Source organism: Dreissena polymorpha, chromosome 2, assembly GCF_020536995.1.
Source record: "Dreissena polymorpha isolate Duluth1 chromosome 2, UMN_Dpol_1.0, whole genome shotgun sequence".
NCBI classification, from domain to species: Eukaryota; Metazoa; Mollusca; class Bivalvia; order Myida; family Dreissenidae; genus Dreissena; species Dreissena polymorpha.
In genome coordinates, this window is record NC_068356.1 from 131945094 (window position 1) to 131962964 (window position 17871).

The 17871-nt window shown below is 34.0% G+C and overlaps 1 protein-coding gene and 1 long non-coding RNA gene across 6 annotated transcripts in view; one reads left to right on the plus strand and one right to left on the minus strand.

The window, feature by feature from the left end:
• Positions 1-17415, minus strand: part of LOC127869031 (integrin beta-PS-like) — a 52401-nt gene extending 34986 nt beyond the window's left edge. For 4 of the 5 annotated variants that reach the window (XM_052411288.1, XM_052411285.1, XM_052411289.1 and 1 more), the window contains exons 1-2: positions 17356-17415; positions 5632-5700 (exon numbers count right to left, since the gene is read on the minus strand). In XM_052411288.1, the coding sequence (XP_052267248.1) occupies positions 5632-5692 (61 nt within the window). In that variant the 5' untranslated portion in view covers positions 5693-5700; positions 17356-17415. Of the gene's footprint in view, positions 1-5631; positions 5701-17331 lie in introns of all 5 variants that reach the window. The other variant, XM_052411287.1, reaches the window with a different exon arrangement.
• LOC127869033 (uncharacterized) lies at positions 10407-12884 on the plus strand. Its single transcript, XR_008044378.1, has 3 exons — positions 10407-10458; positions 11951-12068; positions 12489-12884. It is a non-coding gene; the product is annotated as an uncharacterized LOC127869033 (long non-coding RNA).
• Positions 17416-17871: the final 456 nt, after the last annotated feature.

A 17871-nucleotide genomic window follows, 5' to 3' on the forward strand; every position in this document is an offset into this window, starting at 1 on the left:
TAGAATAGCAAACAGTTTGGATCCTGATGAGACGCCACACGTGGCGTCTCATCAGATCCAAACTGTTTGCAAAGGCCTTCAAAATTCGGTTCCAGCGCTTAAAGGGTTAAGCATAAGATCAAATAACTAATTTTTAATAATGATGGAGACAGTACTGTTTATTAAAAAATTATAATGATTATTATTATTTATACATACATAAATATATACTTCTGTATGGCATTAGGATGTTCAATAAAACTATAAAGTCAAAGACCATTTATTTGTTTCTATGGAATTCAAAGTTTGTAGAATAAAACACAACTTGCTCCAAATTATGATGAATGTTTAGTTTTTCAACAAAACATCATTGTATGAATAAACGTTATGTAATATGGTAATGTTATAAACAGGCAAAACAATCATACATCAACATGCATTATGATAAATTATAGTCATGTCTTGAAGTTAGTAATTTTAAATCCATCAGGTAAAACAGATAATATTCACATGTATAGCCTTAAGTTAAACATTTAATATAAAGAACATGCATACTTCACCCTTAAACACTAGAACACACATACCAAATAATACAGTAAGAACAGTGGGCAAACAAATATGATAAGTGAAAGAGATCTCAAGAAAATGGGCGTATAGCAATTTGAAAGCATTGCATAGTTGTCTTGCAAGAGGAGAATATCATGGGTTTCAGATGTGCATTTTATCTCATACTGTATAAATGTAAATGGTTAATTACAAGAAATTAATCAGGCAAATGAAATGCAATCTCCAGCCAATTACATGCTTATGAAGTCATTTATTTGCACAGAAATGGAACAAGCCTATTCCAATTATTAAGAATTATTATAAATATTATTATATTATAGTTATATATATGACATGAACCATTTTTGCCAAGCATTTTATGAGCATCATTTCTGTATCATTAAATATTAACAATACTCTTTTTTTCTTAATTGTAGTTAATAAGTTAACTATAAATGTGCCACAGATATTGATGTCACACAACACATGTTTCGACACAAAAAAATTTACTAAATATTCTACAATAGAGAAAAAGACGAAGGCACATAATTCTACCACAATTGGTTGCAATTTCTACTTCTTTGTTAAAATCATTTACACATTAAAATTATTCAACTTTTAAGGTTTGAAAAAGATTCATCCAGTAGTTATAAAGAGGAATTAAAAACACAAAAGTGTATATTTTATACATGTAGTGGACTAAAGGCAAAGGGCAATCATAAAGCCAAAACTCTTCTCAGCCAATGTTCCATCATTTACAATCATCTACAGATAATAAAGGATATTCAACTGTGAAAGTTTTATAAAGATCAACTCAGTATTTAACTAAAGATGTGTTTGTCAGAAACACAATGCTCCTTTTTGCGCTGCTTTAAAGCATTATATTTGACCTTTGACCTTGAAGGATGACCTTGACCTTTCACCACTCAAAATGTGCAGCTCAACGAGATACACATGCATGCCAAATATGAAGATGCTATCTTCAATATTGCGAAAGTTATGACCAATGTTAAAGTTTAGTGACAGACACACAGACAGATAGGCCAAAAACAATATACCCCCGATCTTTCGATTCCGGGGGCTTGAAAAGGAGTCGAAAACATTGATTTACTTGACCATATTCTACATGTAGTGGAACAACAGATATAGGACCGTTATTCGACAAACAAGAGGGCCATGATGGCCCTGAATCGCTCACCTGACTAACCAAATACAATCCCAACCCAGTTTTCATCAAGATAAACACTCTGACCCAATTTTATAAAGATTGGATGAAAACTGTGACCTCTATTGTCTACACAAGGTTTTTCTAATATTTGACCTATTGACCTAGTTTTTGACCCCAGGTGACCCAAATACAATCCAAACACAGATTTCATCAAGATAAACATTCTGATCAAATTTTATAAAGATTGGATGAAAACTGTGACCTCTATTGTCTACACAAGGTTGTTCTATTATTTGACCTAGTGACCTAGTTTTTTTTTCCCAGATGACCAAAATACAATCCCAACCCGGATTTCATCAATACAAACATTCTGACCAAATTTTATAAAGATTGGATGAAAACTGTGACCTCTATTGTCTACACAAGGTTTTTCTATTATTTGACCTAGTGACCTAGTTTTTGACCCAAGATGACCCAAATACAATCCCAACCCAGATTTCATCAAGATAAACATTCTGATCAAATTTCATAAAGATTGGATGAAAACTGCGACCTCTATTGTCTATACAAGGTTTTTCTATTATTTGACCTAGTGACCTAGTTTTTGACCCCAGATGACCCAAATACAATCCCAACCCTGATTTCATCAAGATAAACATTCTGACCAAATTTTATAAAGATTGGATGAAAACTGTGACCTACTGTCTACACAAATTGTTGACGGTTTTTCTATTATTTGACCTAGTGACCTAGTATTTGACCTCAGGTGACCCAAATACAATCCCAACCCAGATTTTATCAAGATAAACATTCTTACCAAATTTCACAAAGATTGGATGAAAACTGCGACCTCTATTGTCTACACAAGGTTTTTCTATTATTTGACCTAGTTTTTGAACTAGTGACCTAGTTTTTGACCCCAGATGACCCAAATACATTCCCAAGCCAGATTTCATCAAGATAAACATTCTGACCGAATTTCATAAAGATTGGATGAAAACTGCGACCTCTATTGTCTACACAAGGTTTTTCTATTATTTGACCAAGTTTTTGACCTAGTGACCTAGTTTTTGACCCCAGATGACCCAAATACAATCCCAACATTGGATGAAAAATGTGACATCTATTGTCTACACAAACAAATTGTTGATGATTTTTCAATTATTTGACCTAGTGACCTAGTTTTTAACCCCAGATAACCCAAATACAATCCCAACCCAGATTTCATCAAGATAAACATTCTGACCAAAATTCATAAAGATTGGATGAAAACTGCGACCTCTATTGTCTACACAAGGTTTTTCTATTATTTGACCTAGTTTTTGACCTAGTGACCTAGTTTTTGATCCCAGATGACCCAAATACAATCCCAACCCAGATTTCATCAAGATAAACATTCTGACCAAATTTCATAAAGATTGGATGAAAACTGTGACCTCTACTGTCTACACAAACAAATTGTTGACGGACACACGCACGCACGCACATACGGACGCCAGACATCAAACTGTCACATAAGCTCACCATGTCACTTTGTGACAGGTGAGCTAAAAATGCCAGAATGCCAGCCAGAATTATTTTCAATACAATCAGTGATTATGTATTTCATTTCAATCCTTTGTTCCGCTAAAGCGCTGGTAAAAATAATGCTACATGTTTAACATTCCATCATCGGCAGGGCTAAGACAATGGGAAATGATAAATAAAAACTTGGTTGTGAAGATAACATTGAGATATTTCACAATACTTTAAAGTTTCAGATCATATTTTAAAGCTAAAAACGTAACAGTTTTTGCTCATACAGTAACACGCTTTCTGGATCTCGGAAAATATTTACTCAAACTTTGCAAATCAATGAATCCCGTTTAAATGCATTCCTTCACAGTTACAAATTCATCATACACAAAATTTACTGCCCACTACAGAAAATCACCAAAACCGATACTTCACCATGGTTCTGTAAAACATGTTATCTTTTAATTACAATTTTTTTTATCATTATCTATAAAAAGTTTGAACTTTGACAAATTTAAGAGTTGGTAAGGACGATTGTTTGCTAATTCAAATGTAAAGATTTTTAAGGACTCCGCAAGAACTCTTAATTTTAATATGTCCAAAGTCTAACCTACATACCAGTGTTTTTTTTTCATTCAAAATCGGGTCCGGTTATCGAACCCATTCCTAATGGAAAAAAAGTATATATTTTTCCCAAATGGGAGCTTAAAATTCCCAATGGAAGGTTTCAAAAAAAAATAATTATTTTTTATCTCAATATTTTGTTCATCTCCCATCCATATAAGTTCAACCTTAGTAAATAGAATACTGGACACACTTGTATCCTCATTTTTGAAGCATTTTGTAGCAAAACAACACTATTTTTCCCAATTTAAGTCAAATCGCAGCGAATTTTCCAAATCCAAAGGGACCCGGTCCCATTCCCAAAACGTTGAAAACCCCCCACTGCATACATCATTACCATTCATCATTAATTAATTTCTACAAAATCATGCAATAACCCCAAGAAAGGTATTTAAGTCCTTTTCTGTGACTACAATATACAGTACAGGCACTGTGTACTTAAATAAACGCCACTCGCTGCGGTGTTCATCTCACTGTGTTTGCTTACCAATATGAGACCTGCGATTGGTGTTCAGATCAAATGTCGCGGGCCCGTTTGCCATAAGGCGAACACCGCGAATCACTGCGGACCCATAATATATACCGCAGTGTTTATCGTGTTTGCTAAAAATAAAATAATTGAACATTCCCGAGTCTCTGGATTCCCCGATACATACGTGTCAACTGTCTCAATCGCATACATGCAACTTCTCCCATCTTTATCCATTACTCGATAATCCCATATATGCCCGATTTCCATTTTTAAAATCAAATTATGGGTGGGTATATAGACGAATAGAGTGGTCAAGTTTAGAATGTCATAAACACAAATGTTTGCAATTTTTGAAAGTATCAAAGGAATTTCGGCATATGATTCTATTTAGAGATTTGATGAAATAAGCGCCCAATCAGGACAGTTGTATTCCAACATACATAAATCACCTGACACGGTTTGGACGCATCGTGTACAGCTATTTTCGATTTCTACATGAAATAAATTAATTTCTTTGTCCTGATAAAAAGCGCGCGAAAATTGGCGTGGGTGTATTATTTGTCAATAAAAATTTCGTAGTGGGTACAACATTGAGATCATTTAATTTTCATTAAAAGCTTTGTTGTGAATTTCAATTTAAGTACCAGGGTACCTTGCAAATTATTTGGCATTGGCATTTTCTCATAATAAAATATAATTTAAACACGCTGTATCGTTACCGGTACGCTGTTTCAGTTCCTTCTTTATTGAAACAATTATTGTATTGTATACTGACTGCACACAAGTGTCGTAAGTTAACATACTGATGCAGTACGTAAATTCGGACAGTACTTAAAGTTGGACACAAGTAAATAAATGATTTAATACTCACTTGATTTCTTTGAAACTATATTTGTTGTTAAAAAGGGAAATTGCATTGATTAACACAATAAGAGTTAATAGCATTGATCATGAAAGCGCTTTATTTACCTTTCCGACTTTACGTACTGTCCGAATTTAAGTACGCATAATGTGCACATACATGTAATATCTACATGTAGTATATGATTTTCTTTTGTACATTTACATTTAGAACGCATAAATGACCCTCGCAGACAGGTGTTTACGGTGGCTGCGCAGCATCGCGGTGATCACTGGTGTTCCCGTTAACGATAGCATGCAATCGCGGCGATTCGGGTGTTCGATGAACACCGCGGTCAGTACCGTGTCCCGCGAAATGTCACCCATCGGGAAAAGTGAACACCGCGGAAAGGCGTTTTTGTTTAAGTACATGGTGCCTGTACTGTATACAACAGACAAATTTGATAATCATGCTCAATGACCTCACCTTGTGCAGCTATGCTGGAGACCATAAAGCCTACCACCGCCCAAACCAGCACCTCCTTCATGGCTATATCTGCAAACATATGCAGCAAAACTTGAAGTCAGGCACAAAGATATATAGAGGAAGAGGATTGGCAGAAAATGTCCCTGACTTGTTTGGATACTAATGATTGTTGAAGCTGAGCTTGAAGTCATTTGAAAGATCTATGAAATAGTTCTGCCAGCAGCGCTTCCATTAGTGGACAACGCCCGAAAACGGCAGTCGTACGTACATTACTCAAATGGTGGAAGTCCCTTGAAAGTCTGATAATCCGCATGTACGCAATTTTCTAATACACTACACGTACAAATGTCAACAGTAAATCAGGTTATTCAGTCTTCAGACCTTTAACTCTGCCTAAGAGCTACTGTTATCAATGAATTTCTCAGCGAGTGGCCAATATTGATTTTTCCAGCTGTCAATCAAATTCTTCTTGGTAAGCGCATCAGCCAATCAGCGTTCAGGCTGGCGAATACACGCCGACCCCACGTGAAGCTGTATACAATAATATTGGCTACCTCTGCGCTACGGAGTTTTAATTCAGCAGTCAAATACTTAAGTCCACGCATTCCCCGTGGAAGAATGACGTGATGTTGTACATGAAGTCTAATTTTCGCATGATTTTCATCTGTACATGAAAAACATCAGAAATGTTTATTTGTTGGTAGAACTTTTAAAACTTTTTGTGAATAATAAAATCTGTAAATGATTTTGGATAACACGTTTAATTATATGCATTTGAAAATACTAAAATTGAATTATGTATTTTGATATATCAATAAGCTCATTTCCAACAGCAAGGCTGTTGGGCTAGCTACATTACACTCCACGCGTTTTCCCAAAAAATGCGCTCCCTCCGCAGGGTTTTTCTGCAAGCGAGTGTTCACGCAGCGTTGAGAGAGCGAGGTGAACTCGATAAAACGCTCGGCTTTACGCCGCGTTCGCTAATTCCCGCGGTGTGTATTACTTTAGCCTAGTCTGTAAATGCAGACAATTTCCGTTCTTATCAGTGACCGCCGCGCAACGCTGCGTTAGCAGTGTGCTACTGGGCATGCCAAAAAATAAAAACATTGTTATAATAAATTGTTTAAATACTGTAGTACATGTATAAAAAAGATAATTGTATAAAATTTATACGTATAAAAATTATGTTTTTTAATTCACAGGTACGTCTACAATATGAATGAATATAAGACAAATTAATATTAAAATCATAACACATATAAGACAAGAATAAATGTTCCGTAAAATTTCCAAATGAGAATAATAATTAGTAAACCGAAACACACTACGATTTTTAATGTTAACACGACGTTTACAAAATACAAATGCTTCCAATATACAGTCATCATGTTTATTTCCCGACAAAAGCGCGCCAAAATTATGCTGCAATGTACAAGGTATACTCCTGCAAAGCGTGTGTGTATTGATTTTTTATATACAAACTTTATAGCGCAGAGAAAATTGAATTTTGTTGATTTCGGTTAAAAGTTTCTTTGGTATTTTTTAACAAAATTATATCGCGAATAAGTTGATATTTCCTCCAAAATACTTTCAAATCATACACGCCGAATCTTTATCGTTACGGTATTTTAGTAGATTAATTATTTTAACAGTAATTGTAAACTGATTAAAGAAGACATCTGGGCGGAACTGGATTTTAAGTGTTTGACGTTATGAAAACACGCAAAGCTTGTCTACTGACCTATTGTGTAGACTGCTGTCTGCGTTGTTTTGACAAAAGGGATTAACATGTGTGAATGTCACTCTGCCGATTTGGTCCATAATTACTGGTAAACATTGTTTTGAATGTCGACACAACAAGAATACAACTGTGAATATTAAATGCAACTATCAACTCAATAGTTACCACCTTCTTTTAGCAATCAATGGAATAACCTAACATCAAAGAGAAAATAAATACATTAGCGAGCAGAGAATTGACTTTGTTCCGACAATTAAAACCATTCCTTATGCATTCGTTGAACGCGTTGACTTGAGAAAGTTATGCCTTTAGACAGGAAGCGGCTTTTCTTTGATTACGTCAAACTGTCAATTCACACAGATTTGCGAGATTTTTAGGGTCCTTGGTCATTTGTTTACATGTTCAGTATAGAAAATCACCTGTTAACATGAAAACTTTGGATTAAATTATCAAAATAAAAACAATGTTGCAAACTGTGTTGATATTAATTGGTAAGTATTAGTTAAAAGACGACGTTTTGTTTGTCGTAAATCAACAAGTTTTCTATACAACAACAACTAGAAATGGCGCGGCAGAGGCCGACGCGTATCCCCACGCCGAATGTTTGACCTAGGTGTGCCCCAGGGTTGGTAATGGGGCCATGCATAGCTGAGATTGACCGTATTGTCATAAGAGAAGTTCATAATCAATTAGAAGTGAATTGGTGTAGAAATGAAGAAGTTATAGTAAAAGGCAATTTTGGGTGGGTGTGACATATGTGGGCAGGGCGCCCCAGGGTTGGTAATTGTGCCATGCATAGTTGAGATTGACGGTATTGTCATAAGAGAGGTTCAGTATCAATTTGAAGTGAATCGGTGTAGAAATGAAGAAATTATAGTAAAAGGCAATTTTGGGTGGGTGTGGTCTATGTGGGCGGGGCGCCCCAGGGTTGGTAATGGGGCCATGCATAGTTGAGATTGACTGTATTGTCATAAGAGAAGTTCAATATCAATTTGAAGTGAATCGGTGTAGAAATGAAGAAATTATAGTAAAGGCAATTTTGGGTGGGTGTGGTCTATGTGGGCGGGGCCCCAGGGTTGGTTATGGGGCCATGCATAGTTGAGATTGACCCTAATGTCATAAGAGAAGTTCAGTATCAATTTGAAGTGAATCCGTGTAGAAATGAAAAAATTATAGTAAATGGAATTTTTTGGTGGGTGTGGCCTATGTGGGCGGGCGCCCCAGGGTTGGGATTGGGGCCATGCATAGTTGAGATTGACCCTAATGTCATGACAAAAGTTCAGTATCAATTTGAAGTGAATCCGTGTAGAAATGAAAAAATTATAGTAAATGGAAATTTTTGGTGGGTGTGGCCTATGTGGGCGGGGCGCCCCAGGGTTGGGAATGGGGCCATGCATGGTTGAGATTGACCGTATTGTCATAGGTGAGGTCCAGTATCAATTTGAAGTGAATCGGTGTAGAAATAAAGAAGTAAATGTAAAATAACCTAAAAAAATGAGTGATAATTTCTGACGCGGCCCCACCCCAACCCCTATAACTTTTGACCCAGGGGTCAGATCAAAATTCCAAATAGTGCAGGGTCGCACATATGCTCATAGCTACCATGTGTGTAAATTTCAAGGTTCTAGTGCTTTTAGTGTAGGAGGAGATAGTGGCCAGGACGGACGGACAGACGGACGGACGGCGGAGATCACCACAATATCCCCACCTTTTTTTCAAAAAGCGTGGGGATAACTACTTCTACAACCACGTCGGGATCGATCTATCTTGGTTAGGTTTTTTTAATTGTAAATATTATACTACATGTACATGTATGTACTTGTAATAAATGTAATTTTATTTGAAAATCAGGAAGTCAAACAAAATTAAATTGATAGTTATCTCTTAAAACGCTGAGTTTCCCCGCGTTGCCAACGTCGAGGGCCGCCGCGTCGGCTTATCAGTTTTGCCGATCGTTAACCGGCGCGTCCAAAATCATGCAAACACCGAGTCTGGCGGGATTTTCTTAATCTCCCTCCAGGTCAATCACCGCGGAGTATGGAGGGAAATTTGGGAAAACGCGTGGAGTGTACTGTATTTAGCGACATGGTTTAAGTGTCTGACTACCACTCTGGAGGTCATGGGTTTAATCCCAGGCTTGAGCTCAGTATTTTCACATAAATGGCGACGAGGCAAAAAAGAACTGTGAATGCCGGAATGGGTCTGAGCTGTTTAATTAATGGTTTCCGGGAGGGCCATGCGGATGCAAGACATGCTGTAGCGGGCGTGTCTGGGCCTTGAAACATTTAAAGGGGGAGGAGTGTAGTGAAATAAGGTCACTTTTAACAGCCTTGCTGTTGGGCTAGCTTTTTAGCGATGTGGTTATAGTGTCTGACTACCACTCTGGAGGTCGTGGGTTCAATCCCCTACTTTAGGCTAGCTCAGTATTTTCACATTATGTCTCACTTGCGTTGAAAATGTTTTCATTCAGTGAAAAAGTCAATTTAACTCTTAAGCTGTTAAGAACTAGTTGCTCAATATACATGAAAAAAGGCTATGTATCGGTACTTATTGAAATTAAAAAACTAATGTAAACATTCTGCATGAATTTTCTGATCATAAGTTTGCAAAAAAACAACATTAACAAATAATCAGAGTAATCTATTTAAACAAACATAAAAAGCTTTCTAGAAGCCTAAATCTTATTTCTGCACTCATTTGACATCAATTACTGTTTTTAAACATAGGTTCATGCTCACAAAATACTTCTGGTTACCTGCAAATACACGGGTCTCACTAAAACGCTTACGGAATTTGCATACAATATAGATAACGTTGAAAACTGCATACGATATGAACAAAGAAGGAAATTGCAAGCAGACGGTAATCGCTGTCCGTTATTATGGTGTTTATTATGGTTTAGTTATTTTAATTTTATTTTTTGATGTTAAAAATACACGATGGATACTTAAATATTGATGTTTACCTTTTTTATTTTGATATTTTATGGTGTAGATTAACCTAAGTTAATATAACAATCAAAACAGTAGGGTATGGAATGGCAGATCAACATTAATTTTCGGATAAACTTTCTGGATTTTGCCAAGGTATATTTGTTCATAGATTTTCAGTTTGTTTGCTTCAAGAAGTAGTATGTGGATAAAACATTTCCTGTAAAAAGAATATATTTCATCAATCATAACGTGTTTATGAGACGTATTGGCTCTCATAATGACGATTTTAGCGGATATTTCTGTCTGTTACACAGTTGTCAAAATCTAAAACGCTTCACAATTTATCTGTCAAATCATTTCTTATTATACGATTTTAAAATGACATCAACTGTAGTAACACATCTTTGATACATTTTAGTGCTTATATGCTTCTCAAAGTTTTCAACTTTCACTTTATTGATTTTTAAGATGATTGATCAATTGATAGCTGAAAGACTGTCAAATGAATATGGAATTGGGTTGTAGTAGATACAGTCAAGTTACCATTACCGGATCATTACCCATAGAGGATCACTTTCATGTTCAAGAATGCGCTTCCCGATAAATAGTTGTCAGTTTTGGATGATATTTTGAACACAGCATTTTCAATCACATATAGAAAACAATTATAACAAAAACAAATGAATATAATTTACAACTGGCAATGTAATTTGGGCATTGTAAACAACACAGGTCATGTTTCAACAGTTCAAATAGCGTGGTAGAAGCCCCCTGAGTGGTTTCGATCACGTGATCCGTTATAGCTACAACTGATCTGTTAATGCATGAATTCTGCAGCGAAAAAAAGGTATCACAAATACATTTTGCCTGCGTTTAAAAATAAGACTATATGCTGAATCAGTGAGCAAAGGTAATATTTAATCAAACTGATGTAAAAGAAGTCTCAAAACATTTATTGCTTTTCACCAGAACAACTTTATTACGCTACTGATCCGGTAATGGTAACTTGACTGTACATGAATTATAAAATTTGTGTTAAAAATCTGTGTGCAATCCTGTAATGGACTGTAAGCAATCACAATTCTATTTGTAACACCAGAATTAACCCTTTACATGCTGGGAAATTTGTCGTCTGCTAAAATGTCGTCTGCTGAATTTCTACAATAAGCATTTCTTCGATTTTTTTTTCAAAAAATACTATCAGAATAGCAAACAGTTTGGATCCAGATGAGACACCACGTTCTGTGGCGTCTCATCTGGATCCAAACTGTTTGCAAAGGCCTTCAAAATTCGGTACCCGCACTGAAAGGATTAATGAATGCGTTATCAATGTCAGTTAAGTGTTCATGATCAAGTTGAAATTAAAACAGTGATGCGCAAAGATAATGATTCGTTAAAACAAATATAGAAATAAAAAATGTAAAACAACACAAATTTGGAAGTCACTTAAGAGACTATAGTTTCCAGTTTTAGACAATTTAAAGGTTGTCTGCTCATATGTTTTGGAATATTGGTAAGATTGTTACCAGATTCAATACTTGTGCGGGCATTTTTTTATTTGTAATATATTATGTTTAAATATAATTAAAACCACACAGATATATTTTGCAATAATTTTGTTAAGGCCTGTATCTTGTTGTTTCAGTGAAGAACTCCAATGATATACATGTAGGGGCATGTGTCCAAAGCTGATCCACATCATAACATACTGATTGGGAATAATGACATAGTACCAAAAGATGTGCTTATACTGTAATTAGCAGGTATGGTATGACTCACACCATGTATTGTTTACCTCATTTGTGTTTAGTATTTATTCTATTTTTTCCATTAGTAAAAACAACATATGATTTATTGATTATCTTATCCATGGTATGCGGATGTTTAGATAAAAACTAACAGAATTTATTAAACAAAAATGCCTTAGCTCTTTTCACTATGCATATCTGGAGGGAACAGAAATAAATTATGTACAAAACAAAAATCTTATTTTCATGTTGATAACAGTGTATTATTTGATTAATAATGTGTTGTGTTATTTTTACAAATATTAAGTTCAATAAGAAAAACAACAATGCAGGGAAAAATAACATGTGGTTACCACTGTATTGATGTATTATTGATGTGTTTGTGGAACGTTGCAGTCATAAATTATCAGTCATTGTTATATATTTTCATTGCAGATCTTCACAAATGAACCTGGCAGATCCTGGTGCAACCTTACCTTACCATGTTTACATCTAACCGTCAGTTTGAGCTGTGTGTGGGTGGTAACACGGACTATATACATGTATTGCCCAGTAATTGTCTTGTGATGGACCTTTTTAACATATCAAGTATTTAATTGAAGACTTAAGAGGTCAGTTTTCATCAAAGAATTTAAAAATACAGTTTTATTTGTAAGGGTGAATATGTGGTTATAATGGCATAAATGTATATCTTGTGTCTGTTTTTTAATCAGCCTTTCATCCATAATTATGAATTTTAAGCATGATAAAGTATTTTAAGGGAATATAATGTAGACATGTTATGTTGTTTCTGCACAAGCATTTGAATACAAGAAATTCTATGCTCACTCAGCACTGTTTACACATTGTCAATGAATTTGCTTGTTTTAGTTTCCAAATCTGTCTGTCTCTAGCTCCCTGTGAATAATGTACTTTTTTACATTGCATCCATTGATTTTAAATGGGGTGTATTATGCACATGCCATTGGTAGGTCCGTTGAGAGCTTATGAGGATTATACACATAATGTGGATATGCTGGGGTCTGTCATTTATTGACGCTGTATTTTTCAATGAACGGAGGATTGATACTTTATTAATTAACTCTTTTTGCTGATATATATATAAAGGCAAATAAAAGCATTTGTAAAGTATATCAACTGACAGGAATATGTTATACATCTTCATTCTGATTTAAATCACACAGCTTTACATTACTTTAATATTTTCATAAAATATTTGATGATATGTAAATCACGTAAGACTGCTTAAAGAATCGATATTTCCATTGCGTCTGATCTTCAAATTGTATTTTTGAAAACTGATTAACACGATAAGTTAATAAAGTATGTCCGTCTCTCTTATATTAAATACATTGTAAACAAGTGGCTTTATAACAACAACAACCACAACATCATAAGTGGTATTACATAAATGGAGAATGAAATATCTTTACCAAATATACAATTATAATTTCATTTCTATATTTCTTTATTTGCTCATTTTCAAATGAATAATATAATGAGAATTTTATTCCGTGTATTTAAAAAATCGAATTTGGCGTGTAAACGCTTATGCAAAAATCTACCAATTTTATTTTTATAGTTTGCTGACTCCTTTATCAAATAATAAATACAATCAACTGAACCAGAGGTATATTTATAGAACAGAACAGAATATATTTTAATTTGTTTCACAGGCCACATAAAACAGTACATAAATTGTAACAGCATTTAGTTCACAAAATTTTATTTCTCAAAACAGAAGTTCAAAGTAACAACAATTACAGAATTATTTAGGGAAGGCGATCAGTGAGTTTACTTTTTGATTTTTGTAGCATTATCAATCAGTATTTTTTTCCATTACGGAATATATCTAAAAACAGACATTTACTATTGTATGCTAGAAGCTTTATTGTAAGCTTCATTCCTGAAATAAATGTTGTTGAATTTGATAGATCTCATGCTTATTTATCTGTCTTCTTTAAAAACGCTGTGTCTATTTTTGATACATATCGGGCATTAAAATAGTATTAAAATAATACAAGACACTAGATACATATCGTTTAAGGTTGTATCAAAATAAGGTACATGAAAATTACTTTTGCCACAATTATTGGTAATTACTTTTACTATTACACACTACAACTTTATATACATATATCAAATGGTAACATTTACGTTTATAATAAGTTTAATACACATAAAGTATTACATTTGCAAATTAGACAGATAAAACATTATTTCTAGTGAACCCTAAAAAACATCAATTATCACTAATTTTACGAGGAGTATAAGAGGTTAACAAGTTACTGGTTCCCTAACGAACCCCAAAGTTTATTTTGGTATTCCATGTTAAGTTTTCATCATTTTTGCTTATTACACTTAATTAACCAGCTGTATATTTTGCGATCATATTATCTAAATTTAATAATTGTAATTTGCCAACAAGTGACGAAAGAGATTATACAGAGATTTGAAAGTTGAATTCATGTCATTTGTATATTAATAAATAATTCTTATTCAATTGAATAGTAAAAACAAGTTAACGACCTATCTCTCCTACTTTTTGTCTATGTAAGTGGAAATTAATAACATTGTTTGGCCTAAATACCCATCAGAATTTCTACGAATTGTCGGAATAGTTCTATAATATAGATGTTTGTTTAATTTTATAAAACTTTTTCTATCATAAAGAGTTGTACACATTAGCGTTTAGCAATTTTATGAACTGAATTCGATAAAACGTATAATCGTACTATTTAATCGCTTAAAAGATTCTCTACGGTTACCTTCCCAAACGTTCGATGGGCGAGTACCCTATTTATAGTATGGGGACCTACGTACTTTCAATCATTCTACAATTTTGAAACGGATATTGCAATAGTTTTTAATCACTACACAAGTGCATGTGCATGTATGTATTATACATAGGAAATGCCATAGCGTGTAAAATAAACTGTATTTGTAGACTTATGACTTAGGCACCACGCCTCATGTTCAGTGTTATCGTACTATATGCCCTTCCTAGCTGTATAATCATCACTATCATTATCACCGTGATTGATATAATCATCATTATTAGTATTATCATTAGCACTATCATAATCCCACCTTTATGTTACTGACCCTATACTGGAGATTTTTCAACAACTCTTTCACAATATACGATGATTTATCGTATAGACTACTGTTTGTTTGATATTTGTGACATTCTCTTATAAGTAAGCTCACAAGTTATTACAAATTGTTATTGTTTTGTAAACTGTGAACACTAATAAGATACTGTTCTATCAAGTTATTATTTAATTATCTCATTTTTACATAAAAGTTTACACCAAATGCTTAACGTTTTAAAGTAGATACATGAAGATATTTTTTTACCATTTCGAGTATGCCCTTATTCCATTAGTTACCATGTTTTTTTCTTGCCGATATACTTTGAAAACTTTGAATTATATTTATTATTCCATATGAGCAACAGGAAAATGCACATTCAAAACATTTGAAATAAATATTAGCAAATACATAATGAGCCCCGCTCTGTGAAAATGAGTTTAAATGCATGTGCGTACAGATTCGTCCCAGATTAGTCTGTGGAGTCCGCACAGTCTAATCAGGGACGACACTTTCCGCTTTTATGACATTTTTCGTTTAACGAAAGTCTCTTCTAAGCAAAAATCGAGTTTATGTGGAAAGTGTCGTCCCTAATTAGCCTGTGCGGACAGCACAAGCTATTCTAGGACGACACTTTACGCACATGTACATTAAACCCCTTTTCACAGATCGAGTCTCTAGTATTTTATTAACCGGTGTATCATCATTCCAACGTTCTAATATTGTTTCATTAAATAAATATAAATTGACTGTCGTTTTAAACGTGCGGGGTAAGAACTATACTGCTAAAAATTTTATATTATATTATACATATATCTTATAACATAAAGCAAATTATGCTCTAACTGGAATTTAAATTCTCGTAGCTGTTCTGTTGTTTTATAGTCCTAGGTGCTCGGATTCTTACTCCATATTTTTTTTATTAAACAAATAAATCATATTGTACGGTCATTACACACTTCCGAACAGACGGCACTTCTCTTTTTGTGTTAAAATTTTATTTTTAGTGGCTGTAAATCTAACCAATTATTTTGTTGACAGATAAATGTTATTGTGTGTGTATAAATAATGAGAAGATGTATAAGCAATGTACATCTAACTTATTCCCGTCGGCGAGTAATATACAAAATTAATTTATGTTCTGATTTAAATAATAAATACAATGATTTACAGTTATTTATACATTTAAACTCTGTTCTTAGATACAAATCGAGTTGTTAAATAACGACAGCATTTGTAAAACATTCTAGATTATCGTCACATCAAACTGATAATTGTTGCGGAAATTGATGGATATTAATTAGCATAGGGTCTCTTAACTCGAATACTACTACTACTAATTATTATATCTTGAATGTTTGTAGTAGGCCGATTGGCTTATATTTAAGTTAATATAGTTCAACAATATATCGGGAAAAACACTCAATAGCAAAACGTGCTCGGTTCTTAATACCATTTACAATCTCATAACATATTCGTTAATGTATATTTAATAAAACTGGACCGGTGAACTCTTTGTAATGTACACATTCCAGCGACTTTTTTTTGTTAAATATTATAGCGCAGTAATTTACGTTGCTTAAACTCGGGTCATTTATGTATTTCGAGGTTTCAATTCACAAATAAAATCAAATTTAGTCATCATAGGTGTGCGATAAAGTTTCTATATTTTATTTTATTTTAAACGGAATCGTATATAGTATACATATGCGAAATTGCAAAGAAAAAATAACGAAAAATTACACCCGTAACATATTACCGACGGACTTCAACCGGTTTTAAATATTTTCTTTTTGATTAAACTATCGGTACTATGGATAATAATGCTACTATATTTAATAAAATATCACATTTACAAGTGTTGCGCATCTTAGTGACGTGTAAATAATGATTTAAATCCATTTTATTAAAGCCCGTCTGCATTTTCCTTCTTTGTCCATATCGTATGCAATTTCCTTCTTTGTTCATATCGTATGCAGTTTTCAACGTTATCTATATTGTATGCATAATCCGTAAGCGTTTTAGTGACGGCCCAAATACACTGTCAAAATTGTCAATTTAAAGCCTCCGCCACTAACACAAAATATAACTTAAAATCCCAGTAGCGGAAAACGAATTATATGGTTTACGCACAATCAATATATAAAGTTTATTAAAACAATGATCTTGACCGTACAAAAGCTACCTTTGTTTATGCAAAATGACTCACTTTACACCAATCCTCACAAATATGGCGAACCGAGTGAGTAGGTCAACCGGAAATGATAATATTATCACAACGAACCGTTAAGGGTTACATGCCACCGAATATAAAATTTGGTATTTACAAGAACCAGAGCGCCGACGGCGTTGAAAGTCCATTGGCAAGATATACCGTAGGGAAGTTTCTGCTAAAGTAAATGTTAAAGGGGCCTTTTCACAGATTTTGTCATGTATTAAGGTTTGTCATTAAATGTTTATATGGATAAATGTAAACATTGGACCTAAAAAGCTCCAGTAAAAAATAAACCCTCAACAGGGCTCGAACCACTGCCCCCACGAGTCCTGGAGTAAAAAGTCTACCACTTAGACAACTCGGCCATCCGTACTCATACAGTGAGGGATGTATTTTATTCTGTATAATAGCAATCCTTGTAGTTTAAAAAAAATAACGACAACAACAAAAACTCTAATAAAATAATAAACACATTATTCAATCGTTTCGCGTTGCAACGCTTTATAATTT